The sequence below is a fragment of the Lepus europaeus genome, chromosome 8, assembly GCF_033115175.1.
Source record: "Lepus europaeus isolate LE1 chromosome 8, mLepTim1.pri, whole genome shotgun sequence".
Lineage (NCBI taxonomy): Eukaryota > Metazoa > Chordata > Mammalia > Lagomorpha > Leporidae > Lepus > Lepus europaeus.
In genome coordinates, this window is record NC_084834.1 from 121607336 (window position 1) to 121630846 (window position 23511).

The 23511-nt window shown below is 56.2% G+C and overlaps 1 protein-coding gene across 2 annotated transcripts in view; it reads right to left on the bottom strand.

Annotated features, from left to right (window-relative positions):
* Positions 1-23511, bottom strand: part of KIT (KIT proto-oncogene, receptor tyrosine kinase) — a 68963-nt gene that overhangs the window by 17053 nt on the left and 28399 nt on the right. For both annotated transcript variants that reach the window (XM_062199297.1, XM_062199296.1), the window contains exons 2-7: positions 22491-22760; positions 20375-20656; positions 18967-19100; positions 15473-15644; positions 11568-11757; positions 8467-8582 (exon numbers count right to left, since the gene is read on the bottom strand). In XM_062199297.1, the coding sequence (XP_062055281.1) occupies positions 8467-8582; positions 11568-11757; positions 15473-15644; positions 18967-19100; positions 20375-20656; positions 22491-22760 (1164 nt within the window). The remainder of the gene's footprint in view (positions 1-8466; positions 8583-11567; positions 11758-15472; positions 15645-18966; positions 19101-20374; positions 20657-22490; positions 22761-23511) is intronic.

Below are 23511 nucleotides of genomic sequence, written 5' to 3' on the forward strand. Positions count from 1 at the left end.
AGCTCCTGGTTCCTGGCTTCAGATTCGCACAGCTTCAGCTGTTGCAGCTAATTGGAGAGTGAACCTGTAGATGGAAGACCTCTCTCTCTCTCTCTCTCTCTCTCTCTCTCTCTCTCTCTCTCTGCCTCTTTGTAACTCTGCCTTTCAAATAAATAAAACCTTGGGGAAAAAAAAAAAATGAAGAAGAAGAAGAACCACCCTCGGGAGGCCTGGCCGGGCGAATTTCTCTTTTAACACTGAGACTGCCAATGAGTGGGAATTCTACGCAGAGGGAGTAGGGATAACGGGACGGGAATCAGACCTCCCCACAGATGCACACCCACACTCCACAATGTCACAACAGATCTTCAGCCGAACGCGACACTAACCCAAGAAGAACAAAGGGAGCGGCTACCTTCAGACGCTGTGTCTGGGCGGCAGGCGCATACAGAGTCCTATATTTTTCTAATTTTATGTTATAAGGAACATGTAGCCAAAAATGAGCCTCTAAAACCTTTTTTAATTAAAAATTTGGAACGGCTCAAAATTATATAATCAGCTACGTCTTGCTCCGGTTGCGAGTGCTGTGAGAGCCAAGCCTTCCAGCGGGACACCTGGTGGCACTTGCCCTGCCGCCGAGCCTGGCCGCGATGCCGGCCGCCTGGCCTGCTTACTCTGAGTGCTGGCTAACTGCGGTCCCAGGTGGGTCAGAACCCAAGGCGGGTTGAGCAGCTTTGGTCCGGTTGGGCTTGGAGCGCCCTAAGCACGTCCATGTGTGGCAGCATCGCCCAGGGATGAGGCTACAGCCCCCAGACCCATCTGCAGAGCTGTAGCAAGCCGAGGAGCTGACCCAACAACGCGCTTCCTAAAAATAAAAAAAAAATTTAAAAAAAGCCACCTTCGAGAAACCACTCGCAAGGCCAGGGCTAGAACGAGGCAGGAGAAGCACCTGGGGAGTGAAGCCGCAGCAGGCAAGTCCCTCCTCTCTCACCAGCCCTGTCCCCTGCTCCCTGCCCGGTGCCGGGAGACCACCCCCGCCCCCCCAGTGGCAGTGACACCAGCAACGTGGGCTGCAGCCCATGCGTGGCACTGTGAAAACATTTCCTGCATAGAGAATGAGCTAGGTGGGAATCGGATTCCTAAACGTGGAAACCTGGCTCATCCTCAGCTTATAAGGGCTCCGTGCACCGCGTGCGGCATTAAAGGTACGATTTAAAGACAGGTCAACTCTGTGTGACTCTGCTGGTGAGGCCCGAGTGCGGGTTTGCGGCTGCCCTGCGAGGAGCGTTCCCTAATTCCTCCCAAGCTGGAGCTGTAGATAAGCCTGTGCGATGTGCAGGTCCTGCCTTCCCCGTGCGGAGAAAGGAAAGGGTTTCCGACTTCCTAAGGACAGCGGGTTCAAGTCTCCAGCCACGCCGATGGCCGGCGTGTAGGCAGTCACCTTCGGAGAACGTGTTGTGCATGCAGTGAAAAAGCCTGAACGGCCCCTGCCTTATCGCCCGGATCGTAATCCTGGAAAACACTCCCTTGCACCACCATCCGCGCCACGCAGACGGCAAGAACAAGGATGACGAGAGCTGGCAGCCGAGGGCTGGGGGGCGACACGCGAGGAATCGGCCGGGGAGGGGGGTCTCTGAGAAGTCTCTCCTCTCCCGGAACCGCCCCACCAACCCCTCTCTCCCCGCGCCCACACTTGCTCTCATCAGCAGGACAAAGAACACAGACCGGAGTCTGCAAATAGCACTGAGCAGAGAGCGGCCGGAGGCTGAACTTGGCTTTGCACACGACTCTAGGCTGGCGCTCCAGCGATGTGTCCCTGCCCTGGTTATTATCTGGGTGAAGGCGACATTCCTGCCATAATGCTGTTTAATAAAGGAATTAAAATCGGCTGAAACAGCAGTATGAAAATAACTCAAGTTGGCTTCCACTTATTAAAGGGGCTATCACAGTTTTTAAAAATCCCCTGCACGCATATTTTGCATATAAACAGTGGGCACTGTGCTGTTCCCGTGACACGGGGCTGATGGATGCTGACATGTGAGTTTTCTATCCTCCTGTGTCCTGAAATCTCCCCGATTCTTTATCAACTATTTTTTTTTAAGTCCCAGTTTGTGAGTCATTTAAAACCGGGCAGCAGTCTGAATCTGCTCCATGGGCTGTGGTTGGCCGAGCCCTCCCTAAAGTCTGCCAGCGGTTAAGACGTCAGCCTCCCATATCCAACTGCACGGGTTCAAGTCCCGGCTCCGCCCCTGAACCCAGCTTCCGGCTGATGCACACCCCGGGAGGCAGCAGGTGCCACCCACCCAGGAGACCCGGATGCAGGTCCTGGCTCTGAGCTTCAGCCCGGATGGGGGCATCTGTGGGGTGAATCGGCAGGCGGCAGGTCTGTGCCCGTGCCTCTCTGCTTCAAACAATAATAAACGGGAGAAGCAATAATAAGAGAAACGGATCTCTCCATCCAAGGTGAAGTTGCAAAAGCGATGCCTGCTCGGATGCTGGCTTCGGCACAGCCCAGCCCGGCGGGTGGGGGCAGGGCCAGTGGTGCAGCACGGGGCAGGCCGGGGATGAGCCACCACTTCCCGACTCCGCGAACGTGGCTGGCTCGCTGTCACATGACTCAGAAGTGGAAAAGTCCCGCTCCCAACACTGGATCCGTTTAGATTACAGGTGGCCCCCCGGGTGCCTGTGCACAAAGGGGCTACCTGGTATGAACACACACACACACACACACACACGGCTCCCCAGGCTCGGCCTCAATCCGGGCGACCCCGCAGTGCACGCGGTCACAGGCCCAAACCTGTTTCTCCCACTCCTCCAACCACACACACACACACACACACACACACGGGCTGTGAGGGGCTGGCCACCCGGTGCAGATAGGTTCTGGTGCGTCTAGGCTGGGCGTGATGTGTGCAGGTGACAGGGACACGCTCGGTCCCTCAGTACCACCTCTGTTCAGTCCTCCCAGGAGACGGGCACCCAGCTCTCCTGGAAACGCAGGTGCCACATCGTCTCCCCCGCCCCCGCCCCCGCCCCGCCTCTGCCGATTCAGACGTCTCGAACAGTTTTGCATCCACAGGGATACTCTTTATAAACAGAGACAAGAGAGTGTCACAGCAAACACAACACTCACAATTCCCAAGCAATTTGAGAACAAAAACCCATTTCGAGTTCAGGAAGAGAAAATACAGAGTTCAAACACTGCCAGGGAGCTCGACTGAACCGGCATCACCTACACAGACGTGCGTGGAAGGCGAGCCACTGTGTCCACGCGGCTTCGCGCCCGCGCGGGATCTAAAACGGCTCCCTGTGCTCACCACGGCCGGCCTGCCTCCCTGCCACCACAGAGGACACCAGAGTGTGGGTGGCGACCTTGCCAGCTGCCAGCCACTCAGGCAAGGTCGCCCATTCACGATTAAACGAGATAATTGCCAACTTTAAACACGCGTCTGACAGGTTCTTTTCAAATTCAGCCACGGGCTCGTCTCGTTCCAGGGTGGCTCGATCCTTCATCAGACACCACCTAAAGGAGTCAGGAAAGACCACCCCCGGGGCTGGCAGGTAGCTGCTTTACCGCAGAGGGAGACGTTGTCCACAGAAACACAGGGAACGCAGCCTCCATGCACAAACCCTCCGCAGACTGCCTGGAGGAAGAGCGATGATGAGGGACGTCACTGACCGGGAACCACAGAATGCAAACAGCGGCTGCCGCTGCGGCACCACAGGTGGAGCCCGTGGCACCCTCAGCCTCCATCCCCACATCAGCTAATGTGCCTGCGAACGCAGCCGCGGACGGCCCAAGACGGAGCTCTGGGCTCCCGGCTTCAGCCTGGCCCAGCCCTGACCAGTGGGGTCATTTGGGGAGTGAACCAGCAGATGGAAGATCGATCGATTGATCTCTCTGTGTCACTCTGCCTTTCACAGAAATCAATCTCTTTTTTGAAAATTTCAAATAAAATTTCAGTTACACATAGACAAGAGTAGAATTTTGCTCAGGGGTTAGGTTGGCTACACCCCATGTGTTGGAGCTGCCAGGGTTCAAACCCAACTTCCCGCCAACACACACCTGGGGATCAGCAAGAATGCCTCCACTCAGTGGACTCCTGCCGCCCACGGGGAGACCTGAGTTGCACTCTGGCTTCCGGCTCTGGTCCAGCCTGGACCCAGCCCTTGTGGTCACTTGGGGAGTGAATTAACGGACAGGAGTTCTCTCTCTCTCTCTACCTGTCTCTTTCTCTGAAATACATTTCAAAAAGTATATTTATGGAGGCTGGCACTGTAGCACAGTGGGCTAAGCCCCCGCCAGCAGTGCGGGAATCCCACATGGGCGCCAGTTCGAGTCCCGGCTGCTCCTCTCTTCCGATCCAGCTCTCTGCTGTGGCCTGGGAAAGCAGAGGAAGATGGCCCAAGTGCTTGGGCCCTGCACCCACATGGGAGACCAGGAGAAGCTCCTGACTTCAGATCTAGCCAGCTCTGGCCTGCTGTGGCCATTTGGGGAGTGAGCCAGCAGATGGAAGACCTCTCTCTCTCTAACTCTACCTCTCAAATAAATAAAATCTTTAAAAAAACATCTTTTGCTGGTTTTTATTTTTGCTTACATATGTTTTCAAACTTTTCTCTCCATCTCCTAACATCATCTTAGAAGAAAAAACATCACTTAAGAACTACACATACCAACAGTGGCACAAACCTGCCACCGTCCTGGTACTGTGGTAGCCTTATGGAAGCTCTCAAAAGCAAGACAACCAGTCGGAAGGGAGTTCTTTCTGCTCAGCCCTGGCTTTGGTTAACATTCAGGAATTCCACTTATTTAACACAGAATAGACAGCACCCAGCCAGAGAACAGGTGGCATAAATAAAACCTCTCACAGCAAAACTCACTGATCAGATGTGCCTGTGGCAAAGTCCTCAGGCCTCCAAGGATGGCTGGGACACACTTCCGGAAGGTCCTACTATTTTTCCTAAATGATACACAAAGAACTAGACGGCTCCTACCTTCCAAAAGCGGTAAGGACCCAGCAGCTCTGCTTGTGCGCTCGCCCCATCTCACGTGGGACAACTTCCTTGCTAGTACTTGAGGCTGGCAGGTGGGTGACCCAGGTGGCTGGCAGGCAGTCCAGAGCCATCCACACGGCTGGCTGCCCAGGTGTCCCCTCACTGATGGCAAATGATGGCTGCCCATGCGTCTCCCTAGCGCTGCGTCAGCCACCTGTACCTGGATTTGACTGAGATCGGAACTATGTCAGCCATGCAAAAGGCAGTTCGGGCCTCGCCAGGGAGGCCAGACAGGATGTCCCCATCCAGGGAGGGCGAGACTCCGAGCGCTGTGAGACTCCGCTAACTGCCACAGTGATGAGATGCGGGACTTGGAGACAAGACCTTATTCCCTGTCCCCTTGTTTCTCAACCCCTGTGAACACCCTGGAGTGGAACTGGACTCTGTGGAACACGCTCTCCTTGCAGGGCCTGTGATGATGGGGAAGCCAAGCCCTGCAGGTCCCATGTGAGCCCCTCTGCTCCCACCACCTGAAGGACTGGAGAGAGGGGGCTGCCCCCTGTGACACAGGCATCCATGTGGGTTCTGGTTCAAGTCCCGGTTGCTCCACTTCCAGTCCAGCTCCCTGATAATGCACCTGGGAAAGCAGTGGAGGATGAGCCAAGTACGAGGGCCCTGCACCGATGTGGGAGACGTGGAAGCAGCTCCTGGCTCCTGGCTTCAGCCTGGCCAGGCCCTGGTGGTTGCAGCCATTATGGCGCAGCGGGTTAGGCCACCGCCGCCTGCAGTGCCAGCATCCCATATGGGTGCCGGTTCAAGTCCTGGCTGCTCCACTTCCAATCCAGCTCTTTGCTGTGGCCTGGGAAAGCAGTAGAAGATGGCCCAAGTCCTCTGGCCCCTGCACCCACATGGAGACCCGGAAGAAGCTCCTGGTTCCGGTTTGGCGCAGCTCCGGCCATTGCGGCCAATTGGAAGTGAACCAGCAGATGGAAGACCTCTCTCTCTGTCTCTCTCACTCTACCTACTCTGTAACTCTACCTCTCAAATAAAAATAAAGAAGAATAAATCGGAATAGTGTGTATGTGTGTGTGTGTGTGTGTAACTTGGCCTTTCAAATAAATATTACAAAAAAAAAAGGTTGGCGAGAGATCTATTATGACCCCTAAATACAGCACATATTTTTGGAAATGCTATCAGATAAGGTTTTGAAGCAACATTTTAAAGGTTACTAGATCCTGGAAAAATCATCCCAAAGCCTTGGGAAACAGCAGAAGGATCGTATCAACCATTTCTTTCTGTAATTATGTGAATTACTTCAGCATCCATACGGGTATTTGAAGTTAGACGCCAAAACACACACACACCATATTTACTTGGCTGATTACTACTAAAGTTCACTGTACAGATTATCACTCATTCAAGAACTAACGGACGGCCTGGGGAGAAGGCCAAGTGCACGGAGCGGGACTGGGCCGCACGGCTGGCCTTGCCTTCCGCTCCGGCACTGCACACAACCCAGGAGCCCACAAAGCACGTCCACAAGGAAAACACTTCGGGGTCACGTCCTCAGGATTTGGAAATCTCTCTTCTCCCCCGATGACCCTCTTCACCCAACAATCTCCAGGATGTCAGGGCCAAGAATTTGCTGTCTACAGACACAGTCCTCGCCAAGCAACCCCAAGAGTAATAACTACGGCAATGCGAAGAATCACCGCTTCTCCAAGTTCTGCTTTGCTTTTCAAAGACGACCCCCCTGGGCTCCCCTGCACCTGCCACGCAGTGCATCTGTGGACGGTCAGAGAGTGCCCTGGCGTCCCTGAGCCCGGCTCATGGCCCCGGCCATGCCACGGCGTGGCTGGCAGCTGAGGTGGCACTAAGACATGGTCAAGCCTAACCGTTTACCCATGTCATCGCCCTCCTTACGGAAATTGCCAGGCTATGACTTGGGAAGCCATTAAAGCGCCCCCCTCCCACCACCACGGACACACACACACTCCTCAGACTCAAATCCACGCCTGGGATTTTCAAAGCAAATGGCCTTTTTAACCACCGAACATCAGGATTCTTCGCCAGCGTGTCTCACAGCTGAAGCCATTAAACAATTATACATTAGAGTCGCTGACTCAAGGCAGCCGAATTTCTGCAGTCACTCTCTGTCCTTTTCACCAATTCCAACGTTTTGTGGAATGCAGTCCCCTCATGCTTTGGGGCTGAGCTTAGCGACAGAATCAGCCACAGAGCAGACCCGCACCCGGCACCACTTCAGCCACAATATTGCCAAAATGGCCATACCAGGGCCGGCCTTTACGTTTTAAAATGAGTTTAGCTGTCAATTTTAAAATGGGACACTAAGAGGCTGTAACCAGAATTTTTCAATCGCCGTCCCCCCAAAACCATCACCAATCCCCTAAGCATACCTACGAGGAGGGCCCGGGCCGCGCCTCACCTGCTGGTGCAAGGTTCACACAGAGGCGCTCGGCTGTTATTGCGGAAGTGAGACAAACGTCTTCCGCCAGTTTGGTGATGTCAACGAAGAGCCTCACCCAGGGCGGCAGAGCCTGCGCCATCCCCACCAGCACCTCCCACGGTCTACATGGCTCTGCGGAAGCTCCCTGGAAAAGCTGGGTTCTGAGCTCAGGCACGCCTGGATTACGGACCCCCAAGCCCCTCCCGGGGGGCACAGCCCGTGTCAGTGCATCAGGGACCCCAGCAAGGAGGAGACGTGCTCAATTACACAAAGTGTGACCCCCGTGGTCCGAACTCCCACTAACATCTTGTTCGCAAAGCAGGGTTTGGGAAACACGGACACAGACCAAAGACTTTCCGAGTGGCGATGAAATCCCTGAGCAGAGCACCCCACGTGACCAGCGGGCAGTGCGCAAGCTCCTTCAGGGTTCCTGACTCCCCCCGCCACACCGGACATGGAGCTCTGGGCGCAGACCCGACATCCTTCTCCAGAGCTGTGGGGGTGCCAAGGAGAGGGGTGGGGCCTGCAGGACTCGGCTGTCCAGGGTGTGGCAGTGAGCAGCCTCCCATCCTAACCACCTGCTGTGTTCTCCCAATGCACCCACATGGTACTCACTAGGGACCCAGGGTTGTGCCGGCCGTGGTGGAAGAGTGAGCCAGCCAAGAGGCTCTCATGCACGTCCCTAGGGCTTTGCAGCATCTCTCCCTCGAAGCACCCTGGCCCAGCTCCACCCAACACCCCGCAGCGCCCCCCAACAACTGCTGCTTTCCGATTCTCTCTATAGCTCCTGTTTGCGTCCAAGGTGTCTCTGAACCAGAGCGGGAGCGACCTCCCCCGGGTCACGTGGCCAGGGCAATGTAGGACAAGGAATTGGTTCTCTGTTCTCACCACCCAACCACGAGGTCGTGGTCAAGGGCAAGTCTACCGTGAAACGTTATTTACACAGCACACGGGAAGCTCAGCACCAGGGCTATCACAAGACTAAAACAACAAATGTGAAGACAAGGAGGCTTCGAGCCACTTACTGTTCACGTAAATGTTAAATGCCACGGAAGCGCTGACATCAGCGTTGGACACGAGAAACGTGTAGGTGCCGGCCTCGCTCCCCTTCAGTCTGGTCAGGTGCAGCTTGCTCACGTATCTGCAAAGCAGACAAGAAATGAGCCCCCTGGGGAAGCCGTGGCCTGCCTCAGGGGCGGGGGAGATGACCCACTGAATTCAGTGTCCGCCGGAATCCTCCTTAGCAAACACACGCCCGTTGTGGGTGTTGGTGTGGGACAAGCGCCTGTGCGTGCAAAGCCTGCCTCGGCGCACAGGGGCCTCCCAGGCCCTGCAGCCCCAGGCACTCTCACGGCCACTTCCTTCTCTGCCCACAGCACCCTGACCTCAGCCGGCCCCCCTGCAGCCCCACTTCTGCTCTGCCTCCTGCCCAACCTCAGCTGCACTCCTGGCTGCAGGGGTGTGTGAGGCGGTGCAGGGGCATTGGCACCCCCCAGCCCACAATCTGCCTGCAGGTGCTCGCTCCCCACCTGCAATCTTTACCTGCCTTCCATGCTGCCACCTCCCCTGTGGGGGGGGGGGGGGAGTGCAGCTCACAACGCCTCACCCCTGCAATCCTCCCTCTCTTCCCCGCCAGGGAGGGCACTCAGGAGCTTAACCCTGCTTGGGAGTGGCCAGGCCACGTCTACAGCCCAGGAGCCCCGCTCAGAGCCCCTCCCCCCGCCCAGCAAGTCTGTGGGTCTCCCCCTCCCTCCCTCCCTAAACCTTCAATTCCACCTCGGGCTCTGCTTCAGAGGAACAGGAACCAAGACACCTCTTACCTGGGCTCCCACTGTCAATGATGAATCAGACAAACCCCACAGTAGACCTGGGAACACCACCAGGGGTGTCTCCAGCCCCTCCCACCCCCCAACCATCTAGTCCCATCGAAAAGGGGGATGGGACCCCTCCCGATTCGGCCCTCCTCCCTCCAAGCCTTAGAGCAGGCCATTACCACTTCTCAGCCAGAATCACCTACAGCTCTGCACTGAGAAAATCCACAAACTCCACCCCGCCATGGCCTATTACTTTACTGCTGCCTGCCTCAGCTCCCTCTTCCAGAAACCACACAGGAATCAGGAGTGCCCACAGCAGACTCATAGAACGACAATCACTTTAAGTAGCACTCTGACCTCAGAATCAGCCCTTAAGGCACTCTGGTCTGGCTGAAAAGCCCATGAGAGCATTTCAGGTATGGAAAGCCAAGACACTGTGGCAAAAAAAATGTTCTACATGAAGGACGTTGGTGGGTGAGACCCCAGTGGAAAGAAGTGGTCATCAAAGAAGAATGTACTTTCCTCTGAAGAATGTACTTTCCTCTGAAGGGAGGAAAGAACTTCCACTTTGCTTATGGCCTTGTCTAAATACTAACGGAGTTTGTGGATTCGTAGGCTTCTATAGCCTAGGCAGCTCCCATCGAGAGCCTCGGGTGATCACTGACATCATACATAAGAGTGTTGATTGTTAAATTAACAACAGGAGTCACTGAGCAGTAACTTCCCATGCAGGACCTCCGTCTTCAGTGCGTTGTGTTATGAGAGTTGACTATAAAACTAGTTCTCAAACAGTTTTGTGTGTGTGTGTATGTGTGCAAATTGTTGAAATATTTAGTATAGAGATGGCCTTCTGTGTACAAAGTTAACTGAAAAAGAATCTTAGTGGAGAATGGGACTGGGAAGGAGAGAGGGAGGAGGTGGGGTGTGAGTGAGGGTGAGAGGACTGGTACAGTGGAAATAATCACTATATTCCTAAAGTTGTACTTATGAAATTTGCATTCCTTAAAAAAATAAATTAAAAAAAGAAATGTATAAAGTTTATATTCCTTAAATAAAAGGTTTCTGGAGGGGAAAATTAATAACTAAAAAAAAGGGGGGCCAGAGCTGTGGCAGAGTGTGTAAAGCCACTGCTGGCAGTGCCGGCATCCCATACGGGCACCGGTTCAGGTCCCGGCTGCTCCACTTCTGATCCAGCTCTCTGCTATGGCCTGGAAAAGCAGTAGAAGATGGCCGAAGTCCTTGGGCCCCTGCACCCATGTGGGAGACCTGGAAGAAGCTCCTGGCTCCAGATTGGGGCAGTTTTGGACATTGAGGCCTATTGGGAAGTGAACCAGTGGATGGAAGACCTCTCCCTCCTCCCTCCTCCCTCCTCCCTCTCCCTTCTCCCCCTCCCCGTCTTCCTCTCTGCCTCTCCTCTCTGTGCATCTCCTCTCTCTGGGTAACTCTGACTTTCATATAATAAATATTAAAAAAAAGATGTGGGGACATTTTGGATTCCGGGTGTTCGCATGAGGGATGCTGCACCTACACAGCTTAACTGGCTCACAGCATGGCTGCCGCTGCTATCTTGATCTCAGAGCTCGGTGGGTCAGGCAAAAGAACCCGGATCTAGGACCTGGCCCAAGGCCACGTAGTGGAAGACGCCATTTACCGTAGCCTCAGTCACGGCCACTGAGAGCCCAGGCAGGAAATGTGCCCCCTTCCCACGTGCATGCACAGCAGGTGAGCACGCCGGGGGCAGACCCGTGTGGGGGGCAGACCCGTGTTGAGGGGGCAGACCTGTGTCGGGGGCAGACCCGTTGGGGGGGGCAGACCCATGTCGGGGGCAGACCCTTGGGGGGGGGGCAGACCCGTGTTGGGGGGGGGCAGACCTGTGTTGGGGGCAGACCCATTGTGGGGCAGACCCGTATTAGGGGCAGACCCGTGGGGGGGGGGGGGGGGCGCAGACTTGTGTCAGGGGCAGACCCGTTGGGGGGGGACAGACCTGTGGAGGGGGCAGACCCTTGTGGGGGGGGGGGCAGACTCGTGGGGGGGGCAGACCCATTGTGGGGGGCAGACCTATGTCAGGGGCAGACCCTTGGGGGGGGGCCAGACTCGTGGGGGGGGGCAGACCCGTGTCGGGGGGGGCAGGCCTGTGTCGGGGGCAGACCCGTGTCGAGGGGGCAGACCCATTGAGGGGGCAGACCCGTGTTGGGGGGGCAGACCCGTGTCGGGGGGGCAGGCCTGTGTCGGGGGCAGACCCATGTCAGGGGGGCAGACCCGTGTCGGGGGGGCAGACCCGTGTCGGGGCGCAGCGGGCCGGCCCCGCTCACCTGATGTTGCTCTCCTTCTCTGACTCGGGGTGGTCCTCCCACTTGTTGGCGGAGGTCCTGTTCATGTACAGCCACTGTTGCTGCGCGGGCCGCGGGTACGCCTCGTACTGCACCACCAAGTCCACGTTTTCTCCGTCGTTGACAAACATGGTGGTGTTGGTCACCGAGAAGACCCGGATGAAGCCTTTATCTAATGGGGACAGCGGCGGGCAGAAACACAGCGTCAGCCGCAGCTCCGCGACCCAAACACGAGGCTCTGGAGTCACGGGGGCCGGCGGCTGCCGAAACTCAGGGCACCTGCAGGCAGTCAGGCGACGTCCTCTTTGGTTCTTATAACATCACCACCACCAAGCAGGAAAGCACACAGCCCGGCCAAGCACCTGTGTCCTCTCGCAGCCCCCACACATCCGCCCCTCCCTTAAACCGACTCCTCGCGACGTTTACGGAATTAAACCCAGCAGCCCACCACCAGAGCCAACAGAATCGTGTGTGTACAAGAAGCTGCCACAAAGGAAGGGCAAGAGGCCCGGGTTACTGAAGACACTGGACGACTGTCTTTCAGTATTTGAAGAAAACTTGAGCTCTCTCTTCCCACCGTCACAGGTAAACCACAGACAGCAACTTAACAAGCTGCATTTTTTAAAAATTTATTTGACAGATCGAGTTATAGACAGTGAGAGAGAGAGACAGAGAGAAAGGTCTTACTTACGTTGGTTCACCCTCCAAATGGCTGCCACGGCCAGAGCTGCGCCGATCCAAAGCCAGGAGCCAGGTGCTTCCTCCTGGTCTCCCATGCTGGTGCAGGGCCCAAGCACTTAGGCCATCCTCCACTGCACTCCAGGGCCACAGCAGAGAGCTGGGCCAGAAGAGGAGTAGACGGGACTAGAACCCGGCGCCCATATGGGATGCCGGCGCTGCAGGTGGAGGATTAACCAAGTGAGCCACGGCGCCGGCCCCATCAAACTGCATCTTTAACTACACAACAGAACCGACTCGATGGGGCAGGCTTCTCGGCTTCGGGAAGTAACAGAAGGACAACGTCATACAGGCCAACTTCGAACACAGAAGCACTGCTGGATTCCAGGGGTAGGATTAATTCAGGTTTCAGGCAACAGAGGACATTACAACAGAGGGGGCTGGGGCTGGGGCTGGGGCTGGGGCTGGGGCCGGTGCCGTGCCGCACTGGGTTAAGCCACGGCTTGTAATACTGCGATCCTGTATCTGAGTGCCAGTTCCTGTCCGGAGTGGCCTGCTTCTGATCCAGCTCCCTGCCCGTGCACCTGGGGAAGAGATGGGCCTCTGCCACCCACATGGGGACCCGGACGCAGTTTCTGGCTCCTGGATTCAGCCTCACCCAGGCCTAGCTGCTGTGGCCATTTGAGGAGTGAACCTGCAGATGAAAGATCTCTCTTGCTCTCTCTCTCTCCCTCCCTAACTGTGGTTTTGAAAGAAAGAAAGCTTTAACAAAAAGGAAACATGTTCAATTAAAATATAAAATATACTTATAAAACTAATTTTCAGTAAACTCCATCATTTTGCTAGGCTGATAAAAGCCACACTGAATGAGACACGGTTAGTACTTCATTTTTTATCTGAGAGACAGACACACAGGAGAGAGCTCTCATCGCTGGTTCACTGCTCCGGTGCCCGCACCAGCTGGGGCTGACCAGGCCACAAATCATGTGAGTTGTATTAACCTTTCAAAAATTATATCTGGGGGTTGGTGTTATGGCGCAGCGGGTTAATGCCCTGGCCTGAAGTATCAGCATCCCATATGGGCGCCAGTTTGAGACTCGGCTGCTCCACTTCCGATCCAGCTCTCTGCTATGGCCTGGGAAAGCAGTGGAGGATGGCCCAAGTCCTTGGGCCCCTGCACCCACGTGAGAGACCCGGAAGAAGCTCCTGGCTCCTGGCTTCAGATCAGCGCAGCTCCGGCCATTGCGGCCAACAGGGGAGTGAACCATCGGATGAAAGACCTCTCCCTCTCCCTCTCCCTTTCTCTCTGCCTCTCCTCTTTCTGTGTAACTCTGACTCTAAAGTAAAATAAATAAATCTTAAAAAAATAAATAAAATAAAAATAACAAATAGCTCCACCTTCTCAAAGTCATAAATTCCAAGTTTAATCCCCAATGCAAATATTTCAGACAGCAGCGTCCACCCTGAAATGATTTCTCACCATCACCGCACAAGACACAGGGCCTGCTGTGTTTTCTGTGGCTGGCATCCCACAGGGAAGCCTCCAAGAGCGACCAGGCCTCCACTAGGGCGACTGGGGGTGGGGGGAGGGGGGCAGAGCACCCACTGGGGTCGTCACTCTTGTCCAGCACTTGGGCGTGCAGACACGCACGGACACACACACACACACCCACACACGCACGGGGCAGGGCAGCATCCAGGCCCGGCCCCTCTGTGGCTGCCTCTCCAGCTGGAGGCCACGCTCCCTGGCTTGGAGAACTCAGCAGGGCTACAGCGGGGACACAGCAAGCGCCCAGAGCCGGGGCCACGCCTCGAAACCAGGTCAGAGCTGAGCTGCTTGTGGCCTCAAAACAAACCCGAAGCAGGTACCCCAGGGAGAAACCACAGAGGTCAACTTGCCTCACTCTGGGTTTGTAGGCCTCGAGTACCCACAATTTTCTCTAAAGGCAACAAACACACACGCAGGTCCGGCCGCTCCACCTCGCTCTCTCTACCCACCCCGCCCAAATCCCTGCCCGGCCTCTCAATGTCTCTTCCCGCTCCTGTCCCGCCCCAGCCCCGGACTCAGATTTCACGGCCGCCAGCCATGCCAGGCACGCGGCTATAATTCTTGGAAACTGAAGAATGGATTTTAAAAATCCGATTACGTACAGCGATGTGCTCAAAACAGTCTTGCTAATTGCTTTTCTGGAGTTGACGCTGATCTATCAACAAGCTCCCTAATCAACTTAGCAAATTAGCGCTTATGGAGTTTAATATTTTAAAAGCATAGCCTTCCATTGCAATTAATAAATGGCTGGCGATCACGCCAAGGGACGGGCAGGACGTGTTCCGGCTGCTCCTGGGACGGCGAGGAAGGGGTCTCTGCGCGTTCAGACCCGGGGTCGGGGACAGCTCCCGCTCTGCTCCGACCCGGGCAGAAGCACGGAGCCATTTGGAGATAATCGCGGGGCAGAGCGGGCTCCAACCCTGCCCGGGGCACGAGGCACACCCGTGGGGAGGGGATGGGGCAGGGTGAACACAGACGCTGCTTCCTGTCGTCCCTGCTCAGGGCCAAGTTCCACCTCCTCCTGAGCCCTGTGGCCCGGCCAACAGCCAAGAACCAGGTTGGGTCAGCAGGACAGGACAACACTCAGACAAACCGGTAAACGAGGCCATTTCGAAACAATTATTCTTGCTTTCTGCACATCAGAAATGCCCAGCACCCGAGAAAAACACTGAGTGAGGCCCCCAGGGCTGATGTGTGGGAGGGCACCCCGTCTGCACCCCGGGGGCTCCCTGCCTGAAGGGTGCCACTCTGTGCTCCAAGCTGGAGACTGGTAAGGGGGGGGGATGCCCTGGGCACCCTTACCCCAGACAGAGCCACCGGGCGGCAGAAGGCAGAGGAGCACGACCCGGATGAGGAGAGAGACCTGGCTCTGCCCCCGATAGCCAAAGTCTACGTTCGCTTGCACACTGGCCTAGCTCAGCCAGGGCTGGGGCTCCCGCTGGAAAAGTCCCAGCTTGCCACGTTCCTCAAGGCGAGAGAAGAAGAATCTGCTCTGGTGCTGAATTGCCATATTTTCATTCATTCATTCACACACTCACTCATTCATTCGCTTGGTGATGATAAACTTCTAAGAATCTGCTTAACATTGCATTCACACCGAAAGGAAACCGGCTGCTTCCACGATCGCCAGCGACGTACGGCTTCCCGCGGCGGTACTTGCCTACGACTTGCAAGGTCGTGGTGACATTCGCCGATCCGAAGGTGTTGTTGGCGTAGCACATGAACACCCCGGAGTCCGCCACTCTCGCCGCGCCGATCGTCAGCGTCTCCTGGCGCTCGTAGTGGAAGTCACCCTGATGCCAGCTGTGGCGCTTCACCTGGCTGTTCGTCCACTGGTTCCCGGAGGGGAGAAAGAGAATCCAGAATTACCATGCCATGAATATTCAGATCTTCCCTAAATTAAAAACAGCAGCAATTAATGTCTCCGTCTTCGCATTCATTACAGAGACTTAAGGGGGAAATACTAAAGCGACAGGCCAAGCCGCTCGCCGGGCGCAGTTCCTACCACAGGGCCATAAGAGAGACAGTCGGTACTAATGACTGGCGGGGAGCAGAGGAAAATTCATTGCTTGACCAGAGTCCCTGCGATCCCAAAGTTGCAGCACTAACTTTCAAGTTATTATAAGAAACACAATGAGGGGCCAGCGCTGTGGCGTAGCGGATAAAGCCACTGCCTGTAGTGCCGGCATCCCATAGGGGCGCCAGTTCGGGTCCCAGCTGCTCCACTTCCGATCCAGCTCTGGGAAAGCAGCAGAAGATGGCCCAAGTCCTTGGGCCCCTGCACCTGCATGGGAGACCTGGAAGAAGCTCCTGGCTTTCAATGATCGGAGCAAGTTCAGCTGTTGCAGCCATCTGGGGAGTGAACCAGTGGATGGAAGACCCCTCTCTCTCTCTCTCTCTCTCTCTCTCTGCCTCTATGTAACTTTGCCTTTCAAATAAAAAAAAAAAATAAATAAATCTTTAAAAAAAGAAAAGACCTTATGGCATCTTACAATCTAAGAATACTTATGCCTTAAGTATTTCCTGTGATCTACCTTTTTGATATCCTAGATTGAAAGACAACCATCGTGCGTGACGACCGTGCTCTGTGGTATAGCAGCTGCTTCTGCGGGGATTAGGATGGAATCCGTGTGTCGACAACCACCTTGCAGAGCCACCCCACAGCCCGTACGCAGCAGAATCCCGACAACCTGAGAGCCGTCCCAGAGACTCTGAGATGCGCAGGCCAAGCCTAAAACTACACAAGCCTGAGCGGGAACGCTGTGGCTCCTCCCTGGTGACACCAGCAACCCATCCCCGCCGTCTGCTCACAAGACACCTATCGTGGGCGGCGGACGCGGGCCCCAGGGCCAAAGGCACGCGTGCACAAGAGCACTCCAAGAAGTTTCTGGAAAAATGAAAAGGTCACTTCGGTGCCTAAACACCTGTAACCCAAGAATATGTTTTTTTGTTTTTTTTTCAAAATATACAATTTTCAGAGACTTTCTGAAGTCCCTTTATATGCATGAATTTCAAAAAAATTTTTTACCAAAATAAGCTCATCTTTTACTTCCATTTCCCATGCACTTTCTGAAGGGCCTTGTACAGCGGTTAGCAAAAAGCAAAACACACACACAAGGGTCGAGGAGACAGAACAGGGGAGGGGAGAACAGCCAGGCAGCAGGAGGCGCCGTGCAGGCTGGAAGACAGCTGCCGCCTCCTACAGGCAGGCTGCCTGGCTCTGCATAAGGCCGGGGCCGGGGGCGGCGTCACACTGGTCTCGCTCTCCCAGGGCTCTGTTTCACAGACTTCTCTGTGGAGAAGAGCACAGGGCTGCGATCCACAGCCGAGACAGCCCAGGCGTCCACACGGGGAGCTGCCCGGGAACTCAGAGCGGGTCAGGGATGGACAGAGCAGCCCGGCCCAAAGACTGCAGGGGGTGATCCCCAAAGGCCAGGAGAAAGCCCTGGAAGGCCCAACCAAGACCGGAAAGTGCTGAATAAAGTCCAAGACGCTGAGGCTTCCAACAACTCTGAAGCCACGTTGCCCCGGGTCTCGCTGGGGGTTAAACTTATTCTAAGTGGTCAGAACCAAATACGATTATGGATCTGGGAAATAATCTGATCGTGCTAACAGCATCCAAATTAAACCAAAGGGTAGCCACACAGATTGGCAGGAGGCCAGGAGCCCATCTGCAAGTCACGCATTGCATATTGTCTGCACGGGGCCTGGCTCTCCTTATCCCTTGGCGGCGCACACTGGGACCTCCCCAAAGAGCCCCCGACTCGGAAGGCGTGTGCGCCAGCGCCCGTGGGTTAATTGGGAATGGCACACAGCACTCCTGGGACAAATGGCTTCAAACAAGGCTGCCTGAGGCAATTGAATTTCTCATCTCGAAAAGGCTAATTTTCAAGTTGCACAGAGGCGTGCGCACACACACACGCACGGAGTCCAAATTGCCCTCTCATCTGGGATCAAGGCTTGGAGAAAGCCACTTAACGTGGCGTTGCGTCCTGTAAGGGTAGCCAACGATCTATACCTAAGCTACCGCTGTTATTACATTATCCGCTTTGAGAACTAAACTTTCCACGGGGTTGAAAGGGCGAGGGGAGAACAGAGCCATTCTCTCTCCACGGCACCAGCAGGCCTCGTGAACGAGACACCATCCATCACAGGTCAGCTTGAGCACCCCCGCCGCCGCTCTGCAGGGCACAGTCACCGTGGGGGTGTGTGCAGAGAGCTCTGAACCGGCATGGAGCTGCCGGTGTTGGGGATGGGAGGAAGCAATGGCTCTTTTCCCCGAGACAGTGCACACTCACGCGGGTCCTCTTTAAAGCTCAGGGGAACACCCAAGTGAAGGGCACGTCATCTTGGTGCACAACTCATTTGAAGCCCGCGCAGTGCTCCACCCTACCCATTTTCCATGACATGCTTGGGGAGCCTGCAACCAAGAGGAAGCATCGGGACAGCTGACGAACCACACGCTCAAGAGAACATGAAAAAAAATACTGAGATCTCACCCAACAGGGATTGTAAAGGAGAATGGTAGGAAATCCATCGGCTTAAAGACTCTGCTTGATATTAACAGGAGAGGGAGGAAAAAAATACCTCTTCAAATACAACTCCTGAAATTTGTTTAAGATACGCCCACCACGTATCTGACAGATAGCAGGCATTCAATGTGCATTTGTTAAATGAATGAGACCCTACATACGTCCACAGCTTTCAGGGGAAAGATAACCCTTATATTAATAGCTGCTAAAACAAACAGAAAACCATTAGCAAGTGAGCCCCAGGTGAGCGGCTCCGAGGAGGGGCTCCGAGCCGCGTGCAGAAGACGGGCGGCCCTGACGTACATGCAGGCCGTCTTTCGGGAAAGAGCTTTCGGGTTAACATCTGGGACGCTCTGTCGGCCTTCGATATGGAAGGATCAGCCAGAGCTGTGAGTCACGGCTGGGCCGCCCTGGGGTTTCCAGCTTCCCTGGGGAAGGGCCTCTGCAGATGCAGGTGCCCCCCCGTTCACAGCTCAACTCCTGGTGGCACGCTGACCCGTCACTGGTCACGAAAGGCCCCGTCTCCATGCGCAGTGCCGCCTCGCTGGTGAGGTCCCGGCCCCAGGACAGCCCCCACATGGCAGGACCCCGGGAGAAGAAAGGAGGAGGAGCCTCCGCTCACCTGGCCGTCCTTCAGCCACGTGGACAGCACGGCGGTGGACACGTCTCTAACCGTGCAGGTCACGGAGAACTCTTCTCCCTCTCTAAGCAGGCAGCTCGTCCTGGACACGGACACCACCGGGACGGCCTTGATGGCTGCGGCGGGAAGAAAGGGGGCCTTCGCACAGCCCGGGCTGGCACAGCAGGCGACGCCAGCGTCCCTCTTCCCCAGCGAGCGCGGCTTACCTCGTCGTCTTGAAATCCAGCACTAACCTGCGGTCTCACCGGAAGACTGAGCCGTGGAAGCCCGCGCCCACCCCAGCACATCCATTAATATTGCGTGAGAGACAGAAGTGTCCCCTGTGGGACTGGAACACCTCTGGAAAACACTTTCTCCAGACAGGAAGAAGGGGCCGGCGCTGTGGCGTAGTGGGTTAAGCCGCCGTCTACAATGCCCGCATCCTATTTGAGCGCCAGTTCGAGTCCTGGCTGCTCCACTTCCGATCCAGCTCTCTGATAATGCGCTTGGGAAAGCAGCAGAGGACGGCCCATGTACTTGGGCCCCTGCACCCACGTGGGAGACCCGGATGAAGCTCCTGGCTCCGGCCGGGCCCAGCCCTGGCTGTTGCAGCCACCTGCGGGGCGGTGAACCAGTGGGTAGAAGATCTCCCTGTCTCTTCCCCTCTGCACCACCCCAACTCCGTGAGGCAGCATGAATTTGCTGATGGCTTCATGAGCACGTGGCCTATAACGGATTATATTCTCTTATCCAAACAGACCTCTCTCTCGTACATGGAGAAGTAACACCTTGCTTCTTCCTGAACACCCCAGGTTTTAAACAAGCAAACTTTCCTTCATTTCAATGAGCACACCTTTCCAAAAGCCTTAATAAAAAAAAAAAAGAAAGGAAAAGAAAACAAAGAAAAAAAAACCCTACTGAACAGCTGGTGTGGCGTCACATGGCCTCTGAGATACAGAGACCTGGATTATCCCAGCCACCAAAACACTCTACAGGATGCCGCGTAATGACAAGTTCACGGTCGGCCTGCACTTTCCTTCCCAGGCCCCGCGCGGTCCCAGCATGCATCGCAATCAACCAGCGGGAGAGAGTGCAACGGCGAATCCAAGCAAGAACAACCCGGGACTCGGCTTTGCCAACAGTGCGGTGAGAGCTGTCCATGGGGTCTCTGGGAAGCAGCACTTGATGCAGGCACAGCCGGTAATGACCGTGCCCAGCCCGGATGCCGGTCCACGGCAGATGCACCTGCCTCGGCTAGAGACGGCCGTGGTGCAGGGGTGCGGGGCTGGGCCTCTCCAACAGAGGCTCCGCCAGCACAGGTGTTCCCGCGAGGCTGCGGAACAGCCCACGGAGAGGGGCCAGCGCCTGCGGGCCGACCCTCAGGGAGAAGGAAGGAGGGAAGGGGCCCCACCTGCTCTCACTTTCAGGATGAATTTTTCCGATTGCACGGTTGTGCCCTCGCGGTCGGCGGTGCAGCGCAGGCACAGCCGGTGGTAGGCGCGCCTCACGTCCTTGATGGTGATGCCGGCCTTGGGGTCCGGGACGAAGGTCAAGTCCTTGGGGAGAGGCTTCCCCTCGCACTCCTTGAGGGTGTAGTTGGTCACGTCCGGGTCGGTCAGCGGACAGCGGACCAGCGTGTCGCTGTCTTCTCGGCCGTACAGGGGCAGGCCCACGAGGAACAGCTGCCGCGGATCTACAAACACATCGGGCGTCAGTGGTGCGCGTGGCTGTGCCGACACGGCAGGCAGCATGACAGCCAGTTGGCCGCTGAGCTCTCCCGTGCAAACAGAACCAGAACGCATGCAAACGGGACTGGCGAGAAAGAGTTAACACACCTAAGACACTTTCCATGAGCCGCCACCCATTTTTTATCTTATTTAATCTTCCAAAGGCCCCTGTGTGATGGGTGCTGCCGGCCGAGCATCCCCGACGGAAACACTTGGGACCAGAAGTGTTTCATGGTTCTGAGATGTTAGCATTTTGGAATGTGTGCATAAACTTTCCTGGCTGAGCAGGCCTTATCCAAAAATCTGAGAGCTACAGGGCTGGCGTTACAGTGCAGGGGGTCAAGCCGCCGCCTAGGATGCTGGCATCCCATAGGAGTGGCGGGTAGAGTCTGATCCAGCTCCCTGCTAATCCCGTCCCCCAGGTGGGAGACCCAGTGGAAACTCCTGGCTTTGGACTGGCATGGCCCTAGCTGTTGGGGCCATGTGGGAAGTGACCCAGCGAATGGTGTGTGTGTGAGTGCGCGCGCGCGTGTGTCTCTGCCTCTCTCACTGTAACCCTGACTTTCAAATAAATTAATTAACCTTATAAAAAAAAAAAAAAAGACCCCAGAGCATCTGATGGTAGCAATGCTGTTTCTCTGTAAGAGGCGACCGCACAGGAGTGGCTCAGAGGGGGAACAAGTAGTGTGACCGTGACAGCTACTGTCGGGGAGGAGCCCCGGAACCCAGGGCCAGCAGCGCACGAGCCTCTCTCTGCACGTCCTCCTGGGCCCCTTGTGGGCAGGGCACTTCCGCAAACCCCATCGCTGCAGACCAACAGGAAGGGGCTCATCGGCGTCAGGAATGAACGCAGGGCTTTCTCGTCTGAGCCGGGACCCCCGTGAGAGCTCGGGGAGGCCCCGGCTCAGTGGCACAGCACAGCCCGAGCAGAGCTAAACAGTGTCTGATCGGCGCCCGTCTCTGGCCCGCTGCCCACTCAGGGAGGACAGGACTCCCGGACGTCACAGCCAGCTTGCAGGTCACAGGGCGTGCACGCGTCTGTCACTCGGTGAGGACGATGGAGCAGTGAGCTCACCCGGGCACTGCAGGGGGCGGCTCAGGGCTCCCACTGAGGACAGTCACCCCCATCACTTGTGCAGGACCCCCTGGCTAAGGCCTCTCACCCCGGGCCTGTGTCAGTGTCAGCTGCGACCCACACCCACTCAGGACGAGAAGTCAGTCTCCCAGGCTGTCAGCCACCAGAAGACACGCCCCTTCTGGCAAACCCGGTCTCTACAAAGATTTGCAAAGAGCAAACACGGGCAAATCGGCCACAGGAAGCGAGGCACGGACATCCACCTGCCCTGTGTCTTTCTCTTTTGTTGCCAAGAGGTCACGCTATTTTAAGTGAATCAACTTTACAGGGCCCTCGGGCAGCCAGAGGGGCCCAGCTGACCAAGCTACTGTTCTGGAATCAACTCCCTGGGAGTGGGCCACACCTTCGAAAGGGCTGGTCTGTTTAGGCCTCTGATTCACTGGGGTCTTTTTTTCACTGATGGGGAGTACCCAGGACCCCCAGCATGGAAGGCAGCTTGCCCTCGGGCTTCTGGGAGCTCCAGGACCAAGGGACTGAGCCGATCAGCAGGAAGACGGTCACGGCTCCCATGGCCCCCAGCCCCAGAGCCAGTGCCAGCCAAAGACGGGACTGAGAGAGGCGTCTGTCTCGGGCATCCCAACCCAGCGAGCGGGCGACGCTCCACCATCGCTCCGGCATCTGCGTGTCAAGATCAAGGGCAGCGTCACAGAGAGCCGGGCACTCACCTCTCACGAACACGTAGATGGAGCTGCTCAGGCCGTCCGCGTTGGTGCAGGTGTACCTGCCCGTGTTGGCGGCCTCCGCCTTCTCGCGCGTCCATTGGCTGTGCTCGCTCTCACTCAGCTGACCCAGGCTCTCGAAAGTCCACCTGACGGAGCCTGGGTCGATGCACTCCAGCGAGAGCCTGCCGCCGGCGTCCACGATCAGCTCCGGCTGTGCTGGCTGGATGGCTGGGGGAGCCGGCTGCCCTGGGCTCGCAGATGGCTGCGGAGAGCCTGCCAAGAAAAACCAGGATCTCGTTGAGCGCGAGCTGCTTCTTTGGCGGAAAAAAAGCATTTCTTCCAACACCGAGTCCCATCTTCTGTGTGCGCTACAATAAAAATAGGACAAGGCTGTCCTGCTATTTAGGGCTGGAAAGAGAGCTCTGTCCAAAGTTTGCTAAGATCATCTCGAAAATCGGGCTATTTTCGGCAACTCGCAATTCTGCTGGGAGTCACACTTGGGGTCCAGGGAAGGGCTAGCTGGATGCCACAGCTCCCCTCGGGTTAAACGCACAGCCGGGCAGCTGCCCTTGGGAATACCGGCTGTCGCCGTGGCCCTGACATGCCGCCACCCAGCTCAGGAACCACGAAAACAAAAATCTCGCACCACGAAGGAGAAGAAACAGCTAAGCCACTGGCCCGCCCCTCTCGGTGGGGCACCCGTGATCATGACACACTTGGTTTTTTTCTGAAGGCTCTGTGCATCCAGTTGCTCCCACGGAGCCCTCCTTACACAGTAGTGCTTGCTCATTGACACAATTAGCCACGAACCTACACGGTAAGGCAGGAAACGCAATCCCTGTGAGATGCTCTGTGGCACGAGTCACAAGATGCAAGCTTCAGACAGAGACCGTGAACCCTGGACCTCGGAAAACTCACACCAGCAGATCTGCGCAGCCTCTGATCCGTCTGTGAATTACAGCCCGCAGGAGCACCGGGCCCCGTGTCCGTGTGACCTCACAACGGGGAGAAAACCAGAGGCTGA